The 20,035-nt window shown below is 36.8% G+C and overlaps 1 protein-coding gene across 2 annotated transcripts in view; it reads left to right on the top strand.

Annotated features, from left to right (window-relative positions):
* Positions 1-20,035, top strand: part of NEDD4 (neural precursor cell expressed, developmentally down-regulated 4, E3 ubiquitin protein ligase) — a 54,317-nt gene that overhangs the window by 11,319 nt on the left and 22,963 nt on the right. The window contains exons 3-5 of one of the 2 annotated variants that reach the window (XM_017827544.1): positions 1,432-1,510; positions 2,664-2,702; positions 3,200-3,253. In XM_017827544.1, coding sequence (XP_017683033.1) covers positions 1,432-1,510; positions 2,664-2,702; positions 3,200-3,253 — 172 coding nt within the window. Of the gene's footprint in view, positions 1-1,431; positions 1,511-2,663; positions 2,703-3,199; positions 3,254-7,426; positions 9,370-20,035 lie in introns of those variants that run through there. The other variant, XM_017827543.1, reaches the window with a different exon arrangement.

Genomic DNA, 20,035 nt, shown 5'->3' on the forward strand with positions numbered 1-20,035 from the left:
CAAGAGTCATTTGGACAGATCTTATGCATTGGCAAAACAAAGTGTGGGAATGTTTCATTCTCTGCATGGTAAAACAGTTTTGCCATGGAGAATGGATCCATGTATGTATTTTACTTCATGTGGACTGCAGCTAAAATAACAAGAGTTTATAGTCAAAATTTTCTCAGCTGTGTTTTAAAGACTTGGAATGAACACAATACTAAACACTGGCAGCAACAGGACTATTTCAACTCAATTTGTGTGCAGAGGAACAGCATCCACCAATTCTAGAGATATGGTAGACTCAGGACTGACTGCAGGTTCTGGATATGCACTGATTAAAAAGTTAATCCATATAAGAAAAGAAACAGTCAAAGTGGGTTAACATTTAGCAAAGGAAAGATCAGGCTTCTGAACTGGGAGCTGAAATGCTTGATCTTTTAGAGTTGGCAAGTGGGAAAATGCAGTTTGTACTAAAGCCACTTTTGCTTCTGGCCCCTGTACAGAGGGTCTGGAGAAGTACTGATGGGTTTAGTACTAGTTCTGTCCCTGCTTTGGCCTATGTGCAGGAATGTTGTTATTTTAGCACTTACAAAATTGCTACGTGTGACATCAGTTTAGCATTAGAAAAAATTCTCTTCTGATATTCATATTTTCCTCAAAGCCAGACAGTCTCTCTCTAATTTTTTTTGTTCATGTGCAATTTTTCTTTTCTTTTTTTTTTCTTTTTTTTTTTTACTTCAAACAAAAATAGGTCAGGTCTTCTCATCATAACTTCAGTCTGTGAAAACCATACAGCTCTTTTGCTGTATGGCAGACAGTTTGGTCACCTTTTGTTACTAGTCTGTTTGAGCAATTATGCCTTAACTCTGTTTATGAAAAGTAGATATTCATATAATCTGTTGGGTTTTTTGTACCACCGGAAGGGAAAAGGCAGTACGACATTTAAGCAATCATATTAGGACATCTTCAGTAATAGAAAAGCTCTGTGAAACTGATAGAACATTTAGAAAAAAATATTACGTGTTCAAGGAAGTACCTCAAATTCCAGTGTTAAAAACAAGATATTTAATACTTCAAGATTTTTCAATCACAACTGATTTTTTTCATGCATGTCTTGTTGAAATGCGAAAAAATTTATTAAATCTGTTCTCCTGAAGTAACTGTGAAAGAGGACAGAGAATCAAATTGTGCTGATATATAGAATATGAAATGGCATAGCTGGTATAGTTATAAGCAGTAACAGTGTTTAGATTAGTTTTATCTCTAAAACTGTTTAGGAAATAATTGTAATTACAAATGCGTATGGTGTTCATAAAGTAATTGTAGCTTCATAGCTACAGTTTCATAGCTTCTATTAATTTAAGCCTTTTAAAACTTGACTGCTAATAATGCTGACCTAAAAGGACATACAGCACCATGCTTATCTGTTTTCTTTCCCCCCCTTCCCAGTGACCCATATGTGAAGGTGACAGCATATGAACCAGGCAATGGAGTCCTTACCAGTGTTCAGACAAAAACTATCAGAAAGGTTAGTTATTTTTGTGGGTGTGGTGGGTTTGGGTTTTGTGATATTGTGTTGTTGTTTTTTTTTTAAATCACTCTCTAAAGGAGAAGTTAACACTACAGGAAATATGAGAATTAATATGTCATTCGAGGGAATGGACATAGGGAAAGAAATGTTCCATGACCTGCTCTGTTTCTCTGTTCGTGGCATTGTTGTGGTATTTTCTCTTTAATAAATTTGTTGAAAGGTAGAGGAAAAACTAAGGAATATAAGGTGAGTACTGATTCAAAGCTACATGGTTAATGGAAATACTGGATTGTTCTGATTTTCCGAGATTTTAATGATATAAAAATGTCTTTTTCTTGCTGTACAACTTTTATCTTTTTTTATGTTAAAAACACAAACACAGTTTGTTTTATTTACATATCAAATTGCACCATTCACCTGAATCATGATAGTACTTGTTTTTCTAGAATACCTGCTGGAAAAAGGTCAGTTTTAGTACTACTGATTTATCTTAGATTAACTAAAAATGAAAATCTGTATACATGAGAAAGCACTCTTCCAAATTGTTGCTTTAGTACAGTGTCTGTGATTTATGTAATGAGATCACTCATGCATTTTTCCCTTCATGTTGACAATGGTTACATTAAACTCTCATCGTAGCTAAACTAGCTCTAGTATTTTTAAAAATAATCACAGTTGAAAGATGTGTTTAGTTGAGCAGATTCTGATGTGTTTGACCTGCCTGTGCCTGGTCTGTCTAGATTATATTGGTTAGAGATTTGGCATTTGCTAAGAGTTCATAATCTCAGGATTAACGTATGTTTGCATGTAAGTAGTGTGGGTATTGGACTGAGAAGAAGGCAGTGATTATTACTGAAGAGACATGCCATAAATTAACTTTTTTTTGACTGTCTCGTGCCTTCTGTGCATCCATGGCATAGGAAAAATCTGAGAATACTTGCATAAAGTGGCTCCATTCTGCACTGTATTAAACAGCACAAGACTCCTCTGACTTTTCCTGCAATATCAAGGTTAAAGCTTTTGTATTTTCTTCTAAACTGGATTGTTACATGGGATAAAACGTGTAAAATATCAAAACAGGCAGCAATATGGAATTGTCAGTAAAACTAATGCTCTCTTCCTTTTTTCTTTTTTCTTCCTTCCTACATAGTCCATAAATCCAAAGTGGAATGAAGAACTCTTATTTAGAGTAAGTGATTTTGTTTACACACTTATTACCTGTTGGATATTATAATAATACATTGAGAAAAAAACTACTAACTACTCTCCCTATTGAGAAAAAAACTACTAACTACTCTCCCTACTTCAGAACACCTTCCCTAATTCAGAAATAAGTCTGTAATTAATGTTCTAAAAGGCTCACAAACTGCTTTCCTTAGGAATAAAGTTGTTAACTCTTGCACTAATAAAAATGTTACATTTTCAGTCTTAATATTGTGTTCTTCATTCTGTGGATGTTTAAAAACCTGAACATGGAATGTTGAAAGAGTTTGGGATAACACCAGTCATGGTTTATTGGTTCTGATAGAAATGTGTTGCACAGTAAAATGGCAGCAAGGTGTACATTTGCTGTTTAATACCGGTCTTAGGTATTTCTTTCCTCCTGCATAAACACAGAGATTTTGCTGAAGAAAAATGCTGGAATTCAGTATATATATTGACTGTTACTATACTTCTTTTTCCTAGGTTAATCCTCAGAAACACAGACTCCTTTTTGAAGTATTTGATGAAAACCGTTTGGTAGGTCTTTTCCTGTTAATATTGCCATGTAAAGACTTGAATGAAAGTAAGTTCACCAGGCTTTGACATGGATAAAAAACCCACCCCAAACAGCCTTTATAATGAAACCTAATGCTGAAGGCAGACCTGATTCATTTACTTATCTGATGTTACCACACTGTACAGTTCTGAAGCAGTTACATTATTACTCTAAACTTCTAATGTGTTTTAATTCATGAGAGCATCATTCTTTTATAGTTATGGTATGTTGTAGTTCACTTGGCATGGCCAAATTCATTGGTGATATTGAAAGCTTCGCTTTAGATGTTTATTTTTTCCCCACAAACAAAGCAGTATTGGTAATGTAGGTATCTCTGCATGGTGTGAGAAGCTTCTTCAGTGTGTGAGGAGTAGCACAAGAGAAAACATGTCTGTATTTTCTTTGGAATACTCAAGAAGTGGATTGTAATCCTGTAAATAGGTGTCTCTGAATGGCAGGACGTTGGTGAGACAGGAATAGCTTGGGCATTTATCTCAGCAAAATCCAAATTCCTCCTCTGACTAAGCTCTCATTTTCGGTGTGAAGGTGTCTACTTACCTGTCCTTCTGTCTGTGTGTTTTATTGCTAATGACTAAACTTGTAGCAGTACAATCATGACACTTGTATCCATTTCACAGGCATTGCTTCTCACTGGAATATATTCCTTTTCCTTCTGCAGTAGTTTGAAACTTATAGGAGGGATTGAGTGCTCTTGCACTCCTAACACAGTTTCGTTCTGAATAGCTGTTATAAAGGGTCTCTTTGTGCTTTGTGCTTGAGTAGTGTGTTGGCCATGAAAAACATTATTTTTTTCCCTAAAGCTTTCTGCATATGTTCAGTAATCCATTGTATCTTTTGTGGAGGTGCTGCTCTGCTAAAATTGGGAAGAGTGAAAACATATGTAAACATAAGTACAAACTCTCTAGAATTACTAGATTCAAGAAAGAGGAGGCTTGTTTCTTGCTCGTAGGCATTACACAGTCCCCAAACTCTTTTGCTTCTTAGCTGGTGGTATTACCTGTCCCAAGTATTTCAAATATGATGTCTCTTTGATTTATTTAAAAGCAATGTTAAAAGGAATCACCAGCATTTGTGGCTTACACAGATGGTTAAATATGGTTTGTCAGGATGCTCAGATTTTCATCTTGACATTGTTATGGGGTGCAGTGTATCCCTCAGGAGGTCCAAGTGCTTTGTCCATTGGGACACCTCACTGGAACGTTACTGCCACTGCCTGGAAGCCACAAGGCATGATTAGAAAGCCAGATTCCTCATTTTTTTGGAAGAAGGGCACTGTTTACTTTGTGGTTTCCACCAAGAGAACTCCTTTGCATTCTTTCTCTAATCTAGAGTAGATAAATTGTTTGACTGTTTTCCTTATGGGAGAAGAAGCAACTAAACGTTTTTTTGGCATCAACTAGGAAATGGTGCTTTGTTTCCCATGTATGATTGTATTTAGAGGTCAAAGCATCATGACCTCATCAGTCACTGTATAGTTCTACAGTAAAATGCCCTATATTTTTCATCACTTCCATCTCCTCATTTGGTGAATGGAACAGACCATCTCCCCGTTCCTCTTTAGCTTTCTCTCAGAAACACTGTGGTTTTATCCAAGATGTCTTGAGCTGTTTTAAGTAAATTGTTGCCATAACTGTGGTTGTTGTTTAGCATTGATAAGCTCCCCCACTTCTATTAATTCATTCTCACATGTCAAAAATCATAGGTGCCTTGCTAAGCATGTATGATCAAAATTTGTGTAGTTTTTCATTATTTTAGTGGACCTTAGTGTTCTTTTGTCTACCTGTTGGATGACTGTTTAAACTCCAGATATGATCAGGCTGATAAAACTGAAATATTCTTACATTTGTGAGACTGTCTTCTCAATGGATAATTCTCCTTTTTACAAAATTTTATCCCAATTGCTTTTATTCCCTGTAACTTTTGGGGATAAGTGGAAGCTTGAAATGTCTGCTTTTTGTTTTCAAGAAATGTTGTTTTCTTGAAAGCCAGCCTCAAAACTTTTCTTCAGCGTTTGGCTTAAATTCAGTCTTGCTACCTTGGTTATATCACCAACAGTCAGAGTTGTAAAAGCTTTCTGTAATAGCTTTAAAACTTCTCAAAGATCACTTGTCTTGGATTTGGTAAGGGAACACTAAATCTAGTTTGTTCTTCTGACTTGTTGCAAACCCTTAGTGGAATAAAGGGCTTGAGCAGTTTGTGGAGTCTTTAATTATGGTTGTTTTGAAAAACACATTAGACAAATCTGTCAAGAAGGACATGAGATCACCTAGGAGATAAATCACTGAAGGGACTAGACAACCTTTTCCTCTCTCTGTCTTGCAGTAACTTGTCACAACTATATATATTGCAAACAAAGTGCCTAAATCTGTTACTGATACTGAAGAAGATTTGAATGGGACTATTGGTATTTAAAAAAAAAGAATTATTTTATTTTTATGTCAACTCTAATTCAGTAAGATTGAGTTTTGCATTTTAAATGTCATTTTATGTTGCCAAAGGAAGCTATAGTTGGCTGGTTATACCTGTACACTAGTTGTTGGGGAGAAAAGGAGCCTTGAGAAATGCACTTTTCACTCACGTATCTTAAGGTGGCTTCTTGCTGTTTTTTGTGAGGTTTCTTTGTTTGTTTGTTTAAATATATTGCTTGAGGTTCAAATGTAACTTTTTGAAACTGATCAAAAGAATCTTTTATGGTTTTTTCCTTTCCTCTTCTCTCCCCATCCCAGTCCACCACCAAACTATAATATTAGAAATAGTCCCGTTGGTTAAGCATAATGAAATAAATGAAGTGTTGTATTTGTTGGCTTTTTATGAATAAGCCAGTATTCATTTATTACTGCATTCTAATAATGGAATTCAGGTAACGGAGGTTAAGTAAGCCCTGGAGTATAATTAGAAAACAAATTTGTTGCTTGCAAACAAGGTACTGTGAATTTGATTCTTGGCTCTTTTTTGAGAAGGAGGTATAAATGTTAATTTTACTGCCTTCTAGCTTAAAATACAGTAAAGGTTAAATAAATATGAAGCAGAAAAAACTCCAAGTAGTATGACCTATAAAAGTATAAATGGCCTACTGTTCTCTTCTGTTTGTACTTTTTCAGCAGCACTAAGTAATTTCATGTCAGTGCAGTCATGTTCAGTGCTGCATCGTATGTGGCTTATGGATTCAAAAGTACATTCATAGCCAAATGTTTGTGTTTTTTAAAATAAAGCCCACAACAAAAAAATCCCACTCAACAATAAGATTCGAGATTGTCTTTTTTCAAAAGTCCCACTAGGTGCCAGCAAAGGACCTTTTCAGTTATGTGAGCCAGTGAAACATTTTGTAGGAATTCTCAATCCCATTACTTCTGTGAGAGTTGACAGTACATATTAACTTCTTGACATGCTGATCGTTTTATTTAAAAAATAAAAATTAAAAAATACTAATTAGCTATGAATGTTTGAGACAGTTTGTATATAATTATACAGAATAACTTTCTTCTGTAATAGTGTTTGGTAATGCTATTTATCTCTGTGCATACTTAGCTCAGTGTTCTAAAGTTTGTGTAGCTGGTCATATATCTGCAAACCATACTGAGCTCTAATGAATGTCTCCTTATTGTGGGCTTCCAGCAAACAGGATGAGGTAGTTCACTTTGTAGGAGTAATTGGGTTTTTTTCTGCCTTTAACAGCTGTAGTTTGAAAAGGTCAAAATAGAAATAGAAGGTTAACATGGTTGGCTGAAAATAAATGCCAAATTATTAACCAAAATAACTTTTTGTTGCTCCAGTTCAGTTGCACCTCATTGAAAATTATGAGTTAACAGACAGGAGAGGGTTCTGCTATGTGCAAATCTGTAGAAAGTGCGATTGCTTAGCAGCATGTGGATTGTGAGATAATGCCAGATTCCTTTCGAGTTTTATTTAAAGAGTGCAGAAAAACTTTTTCTTAAGGGGAGGAGGAGGCTTATTTTGCTGGTTTATACATAATTCAGACTTCAGCAGTTTGCTAGCATGGTTACTATTTGGAAATTCAATCCTGGACTTGATACTCAATTATATGGGACTTCATTCCTACCAACTTCCTGTAATTCTAAACCTATGGGTAAAAATATTAGTAGTCATACGCTGCTAGGAAAGTACGGACACATTGACTCAGCTCATGCAGCCGCAGCAGGCGTTGCTGTTTTAAACTTGGAAGTTCTGGAAGCTTATTACTTGTGTTCATTTATGCAAATTACAGAAGGTATAGTTGAAAGAAGGTCGGTGGTGTTTGTCAGTGTGTCGCAGCTGAGGTCGTTGGAACGTAAGTGCTTTTTAAATGAGTGCTCTCTGACTGCCAGCAATCAACGACAGTCCAGAAGCTGCAGTTCAAGGAATGGCTGACATTTCAAGAGGTACTTTTTTTTTTTTTTTTTTTTTAAATGCTAGTATCTTGTAGAAATTAGGACAAAGACTGCAACTTTTATGGGCTTTTACTGTTGGGATGTACTAGCTCTGGGTTCCGTGCAGCTGGCTGTAGCCTTTCTGCTGAAGGATCTTTGTGGTTTTCGTTTGCTAACATGCGTGGAAATAAGAACAAATGGCACGGCGGTTAAGATTGCATTTTGCTACCCAAAGAAGCAACACAGATCCATTATCAGAAACCTCTGAAGATGTTTTGGACAGTAATAGTTGTATATACTTCAAAAAATCGCAGAATTCTGCACCTAATGTTACCCAAGTGAAGCTGACTCCCAGGCGAGTTGCTTATGCACCTGTAGTGCAACAAGTCATTAATCAGGAGAAAAAACCAACTATTTCTTCATTGCAAATAAAAAAGAGCAGTTCACTGCACATTTCCCTGCAGTCTAGAAAGCACAGTGGATGTTCTCGGTTTGGTGATGCCTTAGCTGCTGGAGAGGACACTCCATTCATTGGAATTGATAATGAAGGGAATTGTGCTCGGATCGTGGTCGATCATCGATCTAATGACAGCCTCCTGAGCAGTGCTGCTCTGTGCAAAGGCAGCCTCAGCAGTATTGCAGCAAGTGACAGCGGATCCTTCAGCAGTGCTGGCAGTGACTATGGATCATGTGCAAGTACCACAAGTGATGGAGGTTCCTATAGTAACAGTGTCATCAGTGACAGTGGCAGTGGCACCCTTTGGACAAGTGACAGCACGTTCTGTAGTGGTGTTGTACATGGTGATTCTTCATATAGAAGCACTGCAAACAAATGTAACCCCTACAGGAGTACCTCATCTCAGGAAACTCTGTGTAGAAGTAGCACTACTTTTGACCAAGATGCTTTGTCAGTGAGGAAGAAATCTAAAATTCCATTGCGGCGTTGTTCATCACTGGTTATTTTCCCTAGGAGTCCTTCCAGCACTCCTCCAGCTTCTCCAGTAAGCTCAGGTCAGCTACCACATAGAGGCGTGTATCAAACGTCTCATAGACTGATTATTTCTCCTAGTGAGCTGGCACAAAAAGAAGATCCAACCACTTCCAAGGGATTCCTTTCAACAGCAGTCAATGGACTTAAACTGTCTAAAACAGTTTGCTCTTCTGGCGAAGTCAGAGACATCCGACCACTTTATTTGAATCCGTCACTACAGGACAAAAGTCAAACTTTGAGTGGTTCTGAGCAGACAGCTTGTGAAGAGGTGTCTGGTGGCTTCTCTTGCACTTCAGTTCATCTCAATCAAAGGCCGTTTGCATTGAGCAGTGAAACGGTTAATGGCTGTTGCAGTCCAGAGTTAAATCTGAACTCCGGTGCAAAATACCCTCATTTAAAACTGGAACGTAGCACATCTGCATGTCTGCCCTCAAAAATAGATTCAGAATATCAGATTAGTATAAATGAACTAGAAAGACCGAACGTTCAGATGAGCAAAACTCACCATGTTTTGCAAAGAAGTGTTTCCTTGGAAGGATCACATCAAAAAGTTTCTTGCTGCTTAACCAGCCTTAAATACAAGTGTCACAGTGCAAGGACGTCTCAGTTGCACATACAGTTCAGACCTGGGAATGAAGGAAAAACAACTGGTGTTAAGAAAAGATATGGAACCTCTAAGAAGGAAATGTCTAGCACTTCTTTGTGGAGGCCCCTTAAGGTGAGTGTTCTGGTTTATAGGAAACTGTGACACAATTCTACAGCTGAAATTTAGCTGGAAAATAATAAAAGTTGGCAATTGAGACTCAAATGCAATGATTTTAGAATTTCCTATCGGTGTCAAATTGTCACCATTATGAAGTTAATTTTCATATTATCTGTAAAAATTGGGGTTTAGATTTTTTTCTTAGAATATGATACAATCACATATGATAGCATAGGTGATTAGGTCTTACAGTGAAATACCTGTATTTAATACATTATAAACAATAATTTCCTGTTTACTTGAACTCAAAGGGATTTCTTTTCTGGTTACCTAGACATGGGAGTTATTGAACTTGAAATTAAGTTTTGTAGGTTTAAACACATAACTTCTCAGTAAATGAATAGTAATTACTAAAGTTTGCATATAAAATGAGTGGATTACTGTAGTGTTTTAGATTTATTTCATATAGGCTTTACTTTACAGAACAGTTTGCTGTATGTAGAATTAAAGATAAGTAATATTTGAGCAGAGAAACTGTAAATACCATTTGTTTCTGTATACACCCTGAACCACAGGAATTTTCAGAGTTTCCTCTCCTTTTTTTTTTTTTTTCCTCCTTCCAACCACTAGCCCAGCCTGAGCAGTACACTGTAACTTAATACCTCTCCCAACAACATTGCTGCTCAAACTGTAGTACTTGGGTCTAGAAGGCTTGTATTAAATATATATTTTTTTGTAATGAAATTCATATCCAGCTACATGACAGAAGTGTTTGCTCTTATTAACTCTTAAGGCAATTTATTTTGTTAGTAAAGCATAAGCCACATGAAAGGTGGATTTTAAGACTCGTTTAAATAACGCTGTGAAGACTTAAATAATCTGAATATTATATTAGTTTTAATTATGAATGCTGATAAAAGTGCAGCAATTGATGGTTACTAAATGTGTTTTATGATCTCATTCTCTATAATTTGGCACTACTACCATTTAGCTAACCTGCTTGTTTAAGCAAAAGGCTTTATGACAAAGATCTATAGTTATGACAGTCCTCTTCTAAACTAGTAAGACTATTTTTAAAGTATATTGGGGGAAAAAAAATATTGAGTCATGCACTTCAAGTACATTTCTCATTAACTTGCACTGCCTCTATGTTTAATGGCAGTTGATATAAAAGATATTCTATATTTTAGTACTGGGTGAATTTTAATAAATTCTGTTTAGATAGAATCCAAGTTCAGGATTAGACACGTTAGCTGACATTTCCAGAAAATCTCCCAGGACACTGGGTTGACAATAGTTTGTTTTGGTTCCCAGGAGTGATGTTTACAATGGATTGACACAAAATCTTAGACTTGTCTTTTTAAAACACTTGATAGCATGTGGCACTTTTACTGTGTTATTGTGGCAGCGTATTTTAAGCCTCCTGAATCCTTTAAGATTTCATCTTTTGACTAGAAGATGAGAGAGACAATTTTAAAAATAAAAAATAGAAAAAAAAAAGAGTCTGAATCCAAAATTGTTGTAATCTTGTACTTTTCATGTATTTGTAAGTATTTAGATTTATGCCATGTCTACATACAAATAAAAGAGATCTCTGACCTCAGGAAACTGAGCACTAAAGGTTTTACGGTAGTACAGTTGTTTGAGATTCTTTTATGCAACAGCAGGTACAGGAGCCTTTCAGTCCTCAAATGGCCTTTTTCAGTTTTTTTAATATCCTATAAAATATGTTATAAAAAATGTAAAAGCTTCCCCCACCAAACTAAGCAAAAACCATAGTTGACCTTATAGCAGTTCAGCAATTCCCTGGAATAAAGTAGAGAAATACCATTGTATTTCCTATTAGTCTTTGTGACCAACATAACAGATTCTATGGCAGTCATTTAATTGCATAGTGCAGTTAATTATCGTGGTGTATTGTGACTCATTTAAAAATAAACAACTCCCAAAATATTTCCCTTGACTCCAGTTAGTCTGGCCTAGTATATTGATATGCTGAGTCTGGGTTCAAATTTAACAAGCTGATACTGGAGTAGCATTTAGTAATGTCAGCTATCTGTGCAGAGCAGGCATGAAATCAAATCAGTGCTATGGTCAGGGCCTCCAGAGGCTGAAGCAGCCAAAAGGTCTATGCATTCTTTTCTTACATGCCTTGCTACCAGCCTTCAGCCACCTCGGGTCACATTTCCTGCTTTCCATAATCAACAGCTTGTTAAAGACTGACTTAAAAAAAAAAAATCATAACACCATTTCTATGACAACTGGCCTTGGATTATTTTTAATTAAGTTGAAAAATGGGGAATGGTGATGGCCCATGTACTGCTCCTGGTCTTCATTGGAAACTTATTGAGTAGGTTCTGCAGCAGAGACTGGAATTTCATTTATGTGAAGCAGGAGGAAGAGGTAGTCCATGGTTGCAGCACTGAAGGTTGTCCTTGACTTTGTATTTCTGTTTTTAATGTGTTTTGTTGGGTTTTTTTAATGCATCTATCTCTTGCTTAGGGTAGAAATAAATCTGCAACTAAAGCACTTTGACAATCCCAGGTGTGGACTGGGAGGGTAGGAGCGAGTAAGGGAACAGGTTACTTGTCATTGTACATATGTAAATGTACCTCTGTGAGGTGCAGAGAAAGGCAGAAACAGTGACTACAGTTCCAGTTCTTGTAGACCGTAAACAGCCTTCTAAAAAATAAAGCTGTGTTAATCTCTGCCACAAGTACAATATGATGCTGACATCTATGGGGACATCAGCTATCCCTTCCTCTACAGTATCACTCCTGATTGGATAATGTGAGTATTGTAAATGCATATGCAAATCTGTTTCAGCAGCTGTGTGCCTTTACAATAATTTCTTATACAATTAAGGGAATCAATTTTGTTCTTGTCCTTCTGTTGACAAGTAATTTTACTCAAATTTTGTCTCTAGTTACTGAAATACACATTTTGAAGCAACAAAACTTTCAGAGGTGGTATAAAACAACCCAATGCTTTTCTACTGTCAGATCCACGGTAAGGAAACCCTTAGTTGGAACTCTTGAGCTTTTTTCACCAGATTCTGGAACTTTGCCTTTTATATTCATAAAAGGAAGTGCTATTTGAACCTTGCTGTACTAAATTTAAATTTAGTAAAACAGTAATTTGAGGGGGCTTTGTGCAAAGATTTCTCTCCTGACTGACTGACTTCCCAGCTGATGTGAACATGCTGAGGGGACCAGAAGCTGTGTCTGGAAGATTGTGACTCCCTTGATAAATGCTGCACCACAAGCTAGCACTGAGTAGCCTGAGGTTGTCTTCTCTCTTGCACCCTCTGAGAGCTTCCTTCCTAGCAAAACTCCTTCATGGAAAATAGTGATCTGAGCAGGGAGAAGTGCCAAGAGAAGGGAAGGACAGCTGTGGCTTATCTCCATCTTTGCATATTGAGCAAAGGAGCTGCATGGGTATCAGTGTCCCAAATCTGTGCAGGGAAGTGAGGTGGAAAAGGGGCTGGTAAAGCAAAAGATTATGGAGTCAATACAAGGCAAAGCCCAAACTGACAGTGCTTTATGCTGCTGTGCTGTAATAACCTCACCATTAATAACTCTCATATTGTTCAGTGTTGCGTATTTTAAAGGATCTTGTTACAGGACTGTGTCTCTGGCACATTGCTGTGTCATGCTCTGTCAGTTCACTCAGGGAGACTTGGGGTTGAAAAGAAGGTGGGATCTTCCTGAGGAATCATGGTGACAACAATGTTAGACTTTAATCACATAAGAGTGTATATGTTGTGTCTCAGACAAATTTTACAAGTTGCAATATCCATCAAAACATTAAAGGGAAGACAGTGTTAATCACAATAATAAACAACTTATAGTTAGTTGTAGGTGATTTCCTACTTTCATCCTTTATGTAACAATCACCTGTAGTGCTTTAGTAGTTTGTAGTAATTTCTTATATTTTTCATCTTGCTTAAATGCGGAGTTTCTGTTACACCTTCCTCTCTAGTTTTTTTCATGCTTTAGCTTTTGATCTTATTCAGGGAATAAAAAGATTGCACACAAAGGATGTGATAAATCTTACAGCCTCATCTGTGAATGGTTGCTACATGGATGGATTAGCAAAGTAAGCAGTCAAGTAATATTTGGTAATAGTTCCGTCCCTAAAACTTTTCATTGTCAGTTTTAGCAAGTTGTATTTAACAGTGGTTAATCATAAGTAACTTTGAGAATATGATCATGCTCTAAGGAATAGTGTCTGGACTGCAGCAGATACTTGATCAAGCCAGCTTATCCAAGCTCTAGCACTTTGCAGTCCCCAGGAAACGCTGCATGTACATAATAAGGAGAAGTTTTGTTTGATTGTGCTCTGTACAAATTATGATGAGCCTCATTCTGTTTATAGTGTGCAGCTGAACTAAGCCTGGGTACGTTTCTCATGCCAGCAAATGGGGAAACTAAAACTGCAAAACCATGCAGAGCAAACCTCCTGAAACAGCTTATGTAAATATGTAATTATCCAGCCTTCAGGCTGATTCATGTCCTTTTAATCTACCACGAGAGAGTGGGAAGCATTGATGCTGTGGCTTCTCTAATGGAGCCACAGGCTATAGTTATTCTGTCTCTTAAGACTTAGTATAGATATAAGAATGTGTTAAAGTAAAACTTTTTCACAAGCCAGGCTAGAGACATTTTTCCTTTACTCCTGACTAGCCAAAGGACTTGCAGGCTTTCAGATATGAGACTATGATGGTTTTTCTTTGGATGGTACATTCTTTTTTCTTCCTGTGAGAAATTAGATCAACACTTTAGGTTAAACAAAATATTTCTTGGAAATGTTTTGGTGATGTAGAAATCGTAGTCTTTGTAGGCATTATAGCATAAAACAGAAGCCCTTAACAAAACTAATTGTACCTGCAGGCATTCTCCCAATAATTGTTGCAAAGCTCAGCTATAAAATGTTTGAAATACTAACTACAAGAAATAATCTTTTAATCTATTAGATTCTCTTACTGAAGGAAGATTGTAAGTGTTATGGCAATATTTCAAAATGACCAAAAGGGGAACTACAGGCTACTGCAACAGGCTGGTATGGAAGCAAGAGTACATGGAATAGATCTAGTAGGTAAATGACATGTTTGATGTCTACAGGGAGGAGACTGAGCACTACTTTTATAAAAGGAAATTTTGTCTTACAAATCAAACTAAGCAACGACATGTGAAGATAGGTGAGCTGATTAATGCAGGACACTTAACTTTTAAAATTATTTTACAAGAACCCTTAGCAGAAGTACTGAAAAACACTCATAAGTGCAGAAAAAGGCTTCCTCATTGGTGGCAACTAAACTATAAGAAACACAAGTGAGGGTTAAATTGTCACCTCAAAACTTGCACAAAATCTCATGCTAGTGAGTGACTAAACAGTAGAAAATTTGAAAATCACTGTTGAAAAATGCCAAGCATTACACACAGGAAAAACAGCTGATGATGCTTGTGTGGTGATGGTCTCTTAAACTAGTCAGGAAATAGTTTGTGTCGTGGGGAGAGACTCGCTGAAAATGTCAGCTCAGATCTTGTTGACAGTTGAAAGGCAAATAAAAGGTTAGGATTTATTAGTGAAGAAATAAACTAAGAAATTTAAAACCACCGTTATGGAATTGTACAAACCCACAGAGGTGCATGGCATGCATATTTCTGGTCATCCTTTTTCAGGAAGCATGTATAACAGAACTCAAAAAATACCAATAAGGGTCACAAGATTGGGATAAGTTTTATGTGATGAGAGACACTAAGTAGATCAGGTGCTTTTCAGCTTTGAAAAAAAAATGGTGTAAAGGGAGTTTATAAAACTAGTTCAGGGGAGGTGAATTTGAACAGAGATTCCACTCCACTCTTAAAAACCAAGTATGCTCTTAGGTGTTGCTCAGCTCACTGTCTCAAGATGTGTGTACCAAAAGAAGAAATGGATTTTAAGAAGGGCCTAGATAAGTTGAAGGTCCGTCAAAGAGTATTACATTTGCAGTATGTATTTTAACATCAGGATCAAAAGGTCCATGACCACTTATTCATTAGAAACTGGGGGTTATTTCTGTTAAGTGTCTTCTGTTTCAAGTGAACTTTTTTCCTCACTCTCTGTGACAAACAGAACATGCTGATTTGGGAATGCAGCCAGCGAAATGTTTGTAGCTCATTTCAGTGTTAGTTTATGGGTGTATAGTCATCTCTGTTTCAAGAGAATGCATAATTCTTTTTTTCTTGTCATGATGGTTTACAATAAATCGAAAAGTCTACAGATAGATGCAATTATTGTTTGAGACCTTGGGCTGCTTTCAGCTGTATCAACTGTAACATAAGCAAACAGAATTTAGAGAAGGACATTGGCAAGTTCCTGGCTGAAATTACATACAAACAGTCATTGAAGTTAGGGCATATTAAAATGCAAATGGCACATTCCAGCTACTCAGTAAGAGGAATGTGGATTCTTTTAGACCTAGATGATTTCTCTGGCAATCAGTGATTTTCTGAGATAAGGGAGAAGGCCCTGTTCAGCAATGTGAAAGCACAAGGGCTTTTTGAAGGAAAAGGGTTTCCAGAATTTATTATGAATGTTACTTATTTTTTAATAGAGTTTCTACCTTAGCCAGTTATTATACTAATCATTGTTTTTAGTAAGCTCAATTTGGGACAAATATTTAGTTTATAAATGAGAAAACTAAAGTGGTTAACATTTGGCAGATTATAGGCCAGTAAAGCCATGTCTAATGTGGGAAGTGTAATGTAAGTTCAGTAATGTCATTGAGCATGTCTGAAATAAATTGTAATACAGTTTTGTTGGAAAAGTAATTGTGGTTGGATGATTTGTGTTGTAGTTGCCTTGTGCCATTAGAGGTTGAACTTCCAAGGTCAGTTCACGCAGACTGGTTTTGGACAGGTAGGATTTATAACTTGGGCATAGCAGAGCTTAAGACAAACCAAACCACTGAGTTTTGCTCTAGCCAGGTCATGTGTCTACATTTAGGCTTGGCAGCAGCAGGTTTAGGCTTGGAGCTGGGAGAGGTCAATAGGTAGGACTTGGGGCTCCTGTTCCAATCAGTGATGGCTGAGGACTGTTGTAGAGTGTGGAAAACTGCAGCGTGGCTGGCAATGGCCACGGTGTGTGTGATGGTGCAAGGGTACAGCGAAGTCCTGAGTTGGTGTTGATGTTGAATTTGGATCAACAGTAGACTTAAGAATGTTTTTAAAACCAGATGGACTAACTTTGGCCAACTGATTTGAGTTAGGGCTGGAAAGGAGCTTCCAAGCTCAACCTTTGTGCCTTTGGGTGACAATGTACCGGATCGAACTAATTCCCAGGAATGAGACCATAATGCAGAGATGCTCCAATTGTCTGTCTGCCTTTTGGGGACAAGTAGTTTGTTGGGTTTTTTAATTCTGTTTGTTCCCTCTTGCTCTGAAAAGCAAAACACTGACTGACTGTATCAAGTCCTTCAGCTGAGTGTATTAATTAGCCAGTGTGGTTTACCAGTTGTTTTTTCAGGGAAGCAAATTACACGTGCAGTTTTAACATTCAGTAGGGTTTTACATTTTTTTTGAGTGTATTAAGCTTTACAGTGTTCAATGGTGAAGGTAAAAGTGCACCTGGAATTGTTACTTACAAGAGTTTGTTTTTCAAACTTTATTTGAAGTCTTAAGATTTGGTACAAAAACTTTCACAAGTAAATGCAACTACTGTGAAGATAACTGACTTGATGTCAGGAACCACTTGTTGAAATAGTTCTTAATTAAATATTTGGTACTGTTTTCTGAATTTTTTGTGGTGAGTATTGGCAGATTTAACACAAGACAAGTCTGGATTGACTCCTGACTTTTCATAAAATCTTATATTTCTGCTTTTTATATGGTAACTTATTTGGCACATCTGTACATAAACCAAAGGAACTCAAATTCCTGTTGAATAAAACCAATGCATTATTAACTTCTGACATGTTCTTTGTTAATATGGTGCTGAAGTATGCTTTGGTTATGTTAGACAGCTTTTTGCCTTCCTGTGGCCTATGTGAAAATGAATTCTTGTATAAAAAAAAAGCTATCTTAAATTGCTTTGTTAATGAACTTTGAAGCACAAGTTCTCAAAGTAGCACACATTGAGCAGACTAATATATGAATGTTTGAATGTTGTTATAAAACTACTGTAGACTAAATATGAATTTTTAAGAAAGCTGTAAGATGCTGGTTCTGTATAAAATACGTAAGCTGTAAATGGAGAAACAGATGATGCTTTTGCTCTGATCTTTAGATAAACAGTTCTCTGAAAATATCTTTGGAAATGAGGGAGAATTAGTGAAAATAACTTCAGTGTCATTTCTAAATTCTCTCTGTTAAGCAGATGGTAAAACTGCTGAGGCATGTTGTGCTGATACCTTGCTGTTGAAACAGCCAGGAGGGCTGAAGGTCCTGCAGAAACACATGTTGTATAATATCCCTTGATCTAACAGTATGTATTTTCTCTATTTTGAAAATGCTGGGGGGTCTTATATCTCATTGCCATAGATGCCAACTCAAAAGAAATGCCTACGTGTAATAGAAAAAAGATAAATCTCCTCACCATCTACTTCTCCCCCTTAAAAATACCAGAACCTGAGCCTGTAATGGATTGCATGCAACCAAGTATTTATTGCTTTGCAAGATAGAAAAAACATTACTTTTGGAATCTACGAATTTGGTACAATCTTAACGTGATAATTGAATTTTGCTTTTTTGAAACCGTTGCTTTCCCATGATGAATAGCATATGCTGGCAGTATTTTCTGGAAGGAAAAAAAGCTCACTTCTCTCGATTTAGAGTTCAAGAGAACCAAATAATATACTCAGAGCAGCATGAAAAGAAAAATACTTGAAGTTGCTAGTCTAGCTCAGGCAAGTTTTTTTCATTCTCATCAAGCTTGTAACTAATGTTGATGTTTGGGTGTTTAAGCAAGAAGAATGTTGGTCTTATAAGGGATCTATTGAGCTCTTGTTTTCTTAAGCAGCAATAGTCCAGATCAGTTTGTTTTTTCAGTTTGAATTGATACTTATATTCCCTCCAATAAAAGCTGTGTGCTTTCACATTTTGCCGTACAGCTGTAGATTTCTGTGCAAAGACCAACATATGCACAACTAGCTGCCTGTTTAGTCAGAAAAAGGCTGGGAATATACTTGAGTTCTAATTCATGCACTAATACCACATAACGTGTGTCACTAAAGTTGGTAGGGAAAATACCTGTTATTTCAACGCCCTGGTCTTGTGCAGGAACTGTTTCAAAAGGCTGTGTGGTGAATCCAGCAATTAAGAAAGGCATTAAATTCAGTTAACTGTCTTCAAACCTGATAAATTATGGGTAATGTTCTCAGTACTGCTCTTAAGCATCTGGCCCAGATAAGCGTGTCTGTTTAAAATCTGCTTTTATCCAATTTCTGGTGGGAATTGCAGGAAAAAAAAGTCCAAAATCTTAACTGTTAAAGCTTATTAAGTCTATTTTAATAAAATAAATGAAAATGAGGTTTGGACTTGGTTATTTTCTTTTGGTGCTTTTCTTTGAATGCTCGCTTTGGCATTGCACTGGAGTTCTTTATTGTGTACAGCAGCTGTCTGTCCTCACATGTTTTTAATAACTTTCTATAGACTAAACCAGTGAATCAGTAAAATACAAGGCCTCTCTGTTAGTGTACTGTATCATTAATTGAGGTTTATGCACTTATGGTTTGGCAAGCAAAAGTTTGAGTTCTGTGGCTGTTAAGAAATCAGAAGTTGACAAGAACAACTGACCCACTTGTCTGTCTTGCCTGCTCTCATGAAACAGAGATCCAAACAGTTTCAGCTCCACTGGCATTTAGTTGTTCATGTGTGCCGTGTCTGTTTTGAAACTTCTTTGGCACTTCTTTGAAGGCAGATACTCAGCTTGTCATAGTGGGGCACATTGCTGGAGATCGTTCCTGCTCTCTGATTTATCTATTAGTTGTTCGGAGGTCAGCAGAAATCTCCACTGGAGGATTTTCCTCTCTAGCTGGAGGAGAAAGTAGTGTTAAAGGGTTGGTTATCGGGGCTAGCTCTGCTAAAAATAGCAGGAAAGACAGCAGAATAATAAAGTGAATAACAGGAACCTGTACTCGAATTATGCTGGTAACAAACACAGTGTTCTGAGGTTTTCTAAAATAGAGAAAACTTTTGTCCCACATTCCAATAATTTATTTGGAAGGCATGTTCCACTTGAGGATTGCCAAGAACTTTACAAATACTAAGCCTTTTAACATGTCTAAGGTATGTGCTGTGCCATTTTAAAAAGAACCTCATAGGCAAAAATGATAGCTATTTTTTTCCAGAAACCCGTGGTCTATAATAGCACAGAAAGCTTTGCTTCAGTAGTGCAGGGAAGTCTCAGACTTTTCAGGTATGGAAACCTGTTGTAGCTTTCTATCTCAAAGAAGTTTGTGAAGCAAAAAGTTGGGTGTTTTGTATTTAATTTTGCTTTCCTCCCCTTCAAATCTGAACATAAGACATAGCTGCAGCAAATTGAATTTGAAGTTATGTATCTCTAAATTTCTAGCATGATATCACCTATGACAAGTCTGCAGCTCTAGTTGTGCTTTTTGGAGATGTAAAAATTAGAGGCAAATATGAGGCACTGATTTTCCATATACATGTGTGATTTGAAGATGAAATGGTCAAACTTA

This window comes from Lepidothrix coronata, unplaced genomic scaffold (genome assembly GCF_001604755.1).
Source record: "Lepidothrix coronata isolate B3197 unplaced genomic scaffold, Lepidothrix_coronata-1.0 Scaffold140, whole genome shotgun sequence".
Taxonomy (NCBI): Eukaryota; Metazoa; Chordata; class Aves; order Passeriformes; family Pipridae; genus Lepidothrix; species Lepidothrix coronata.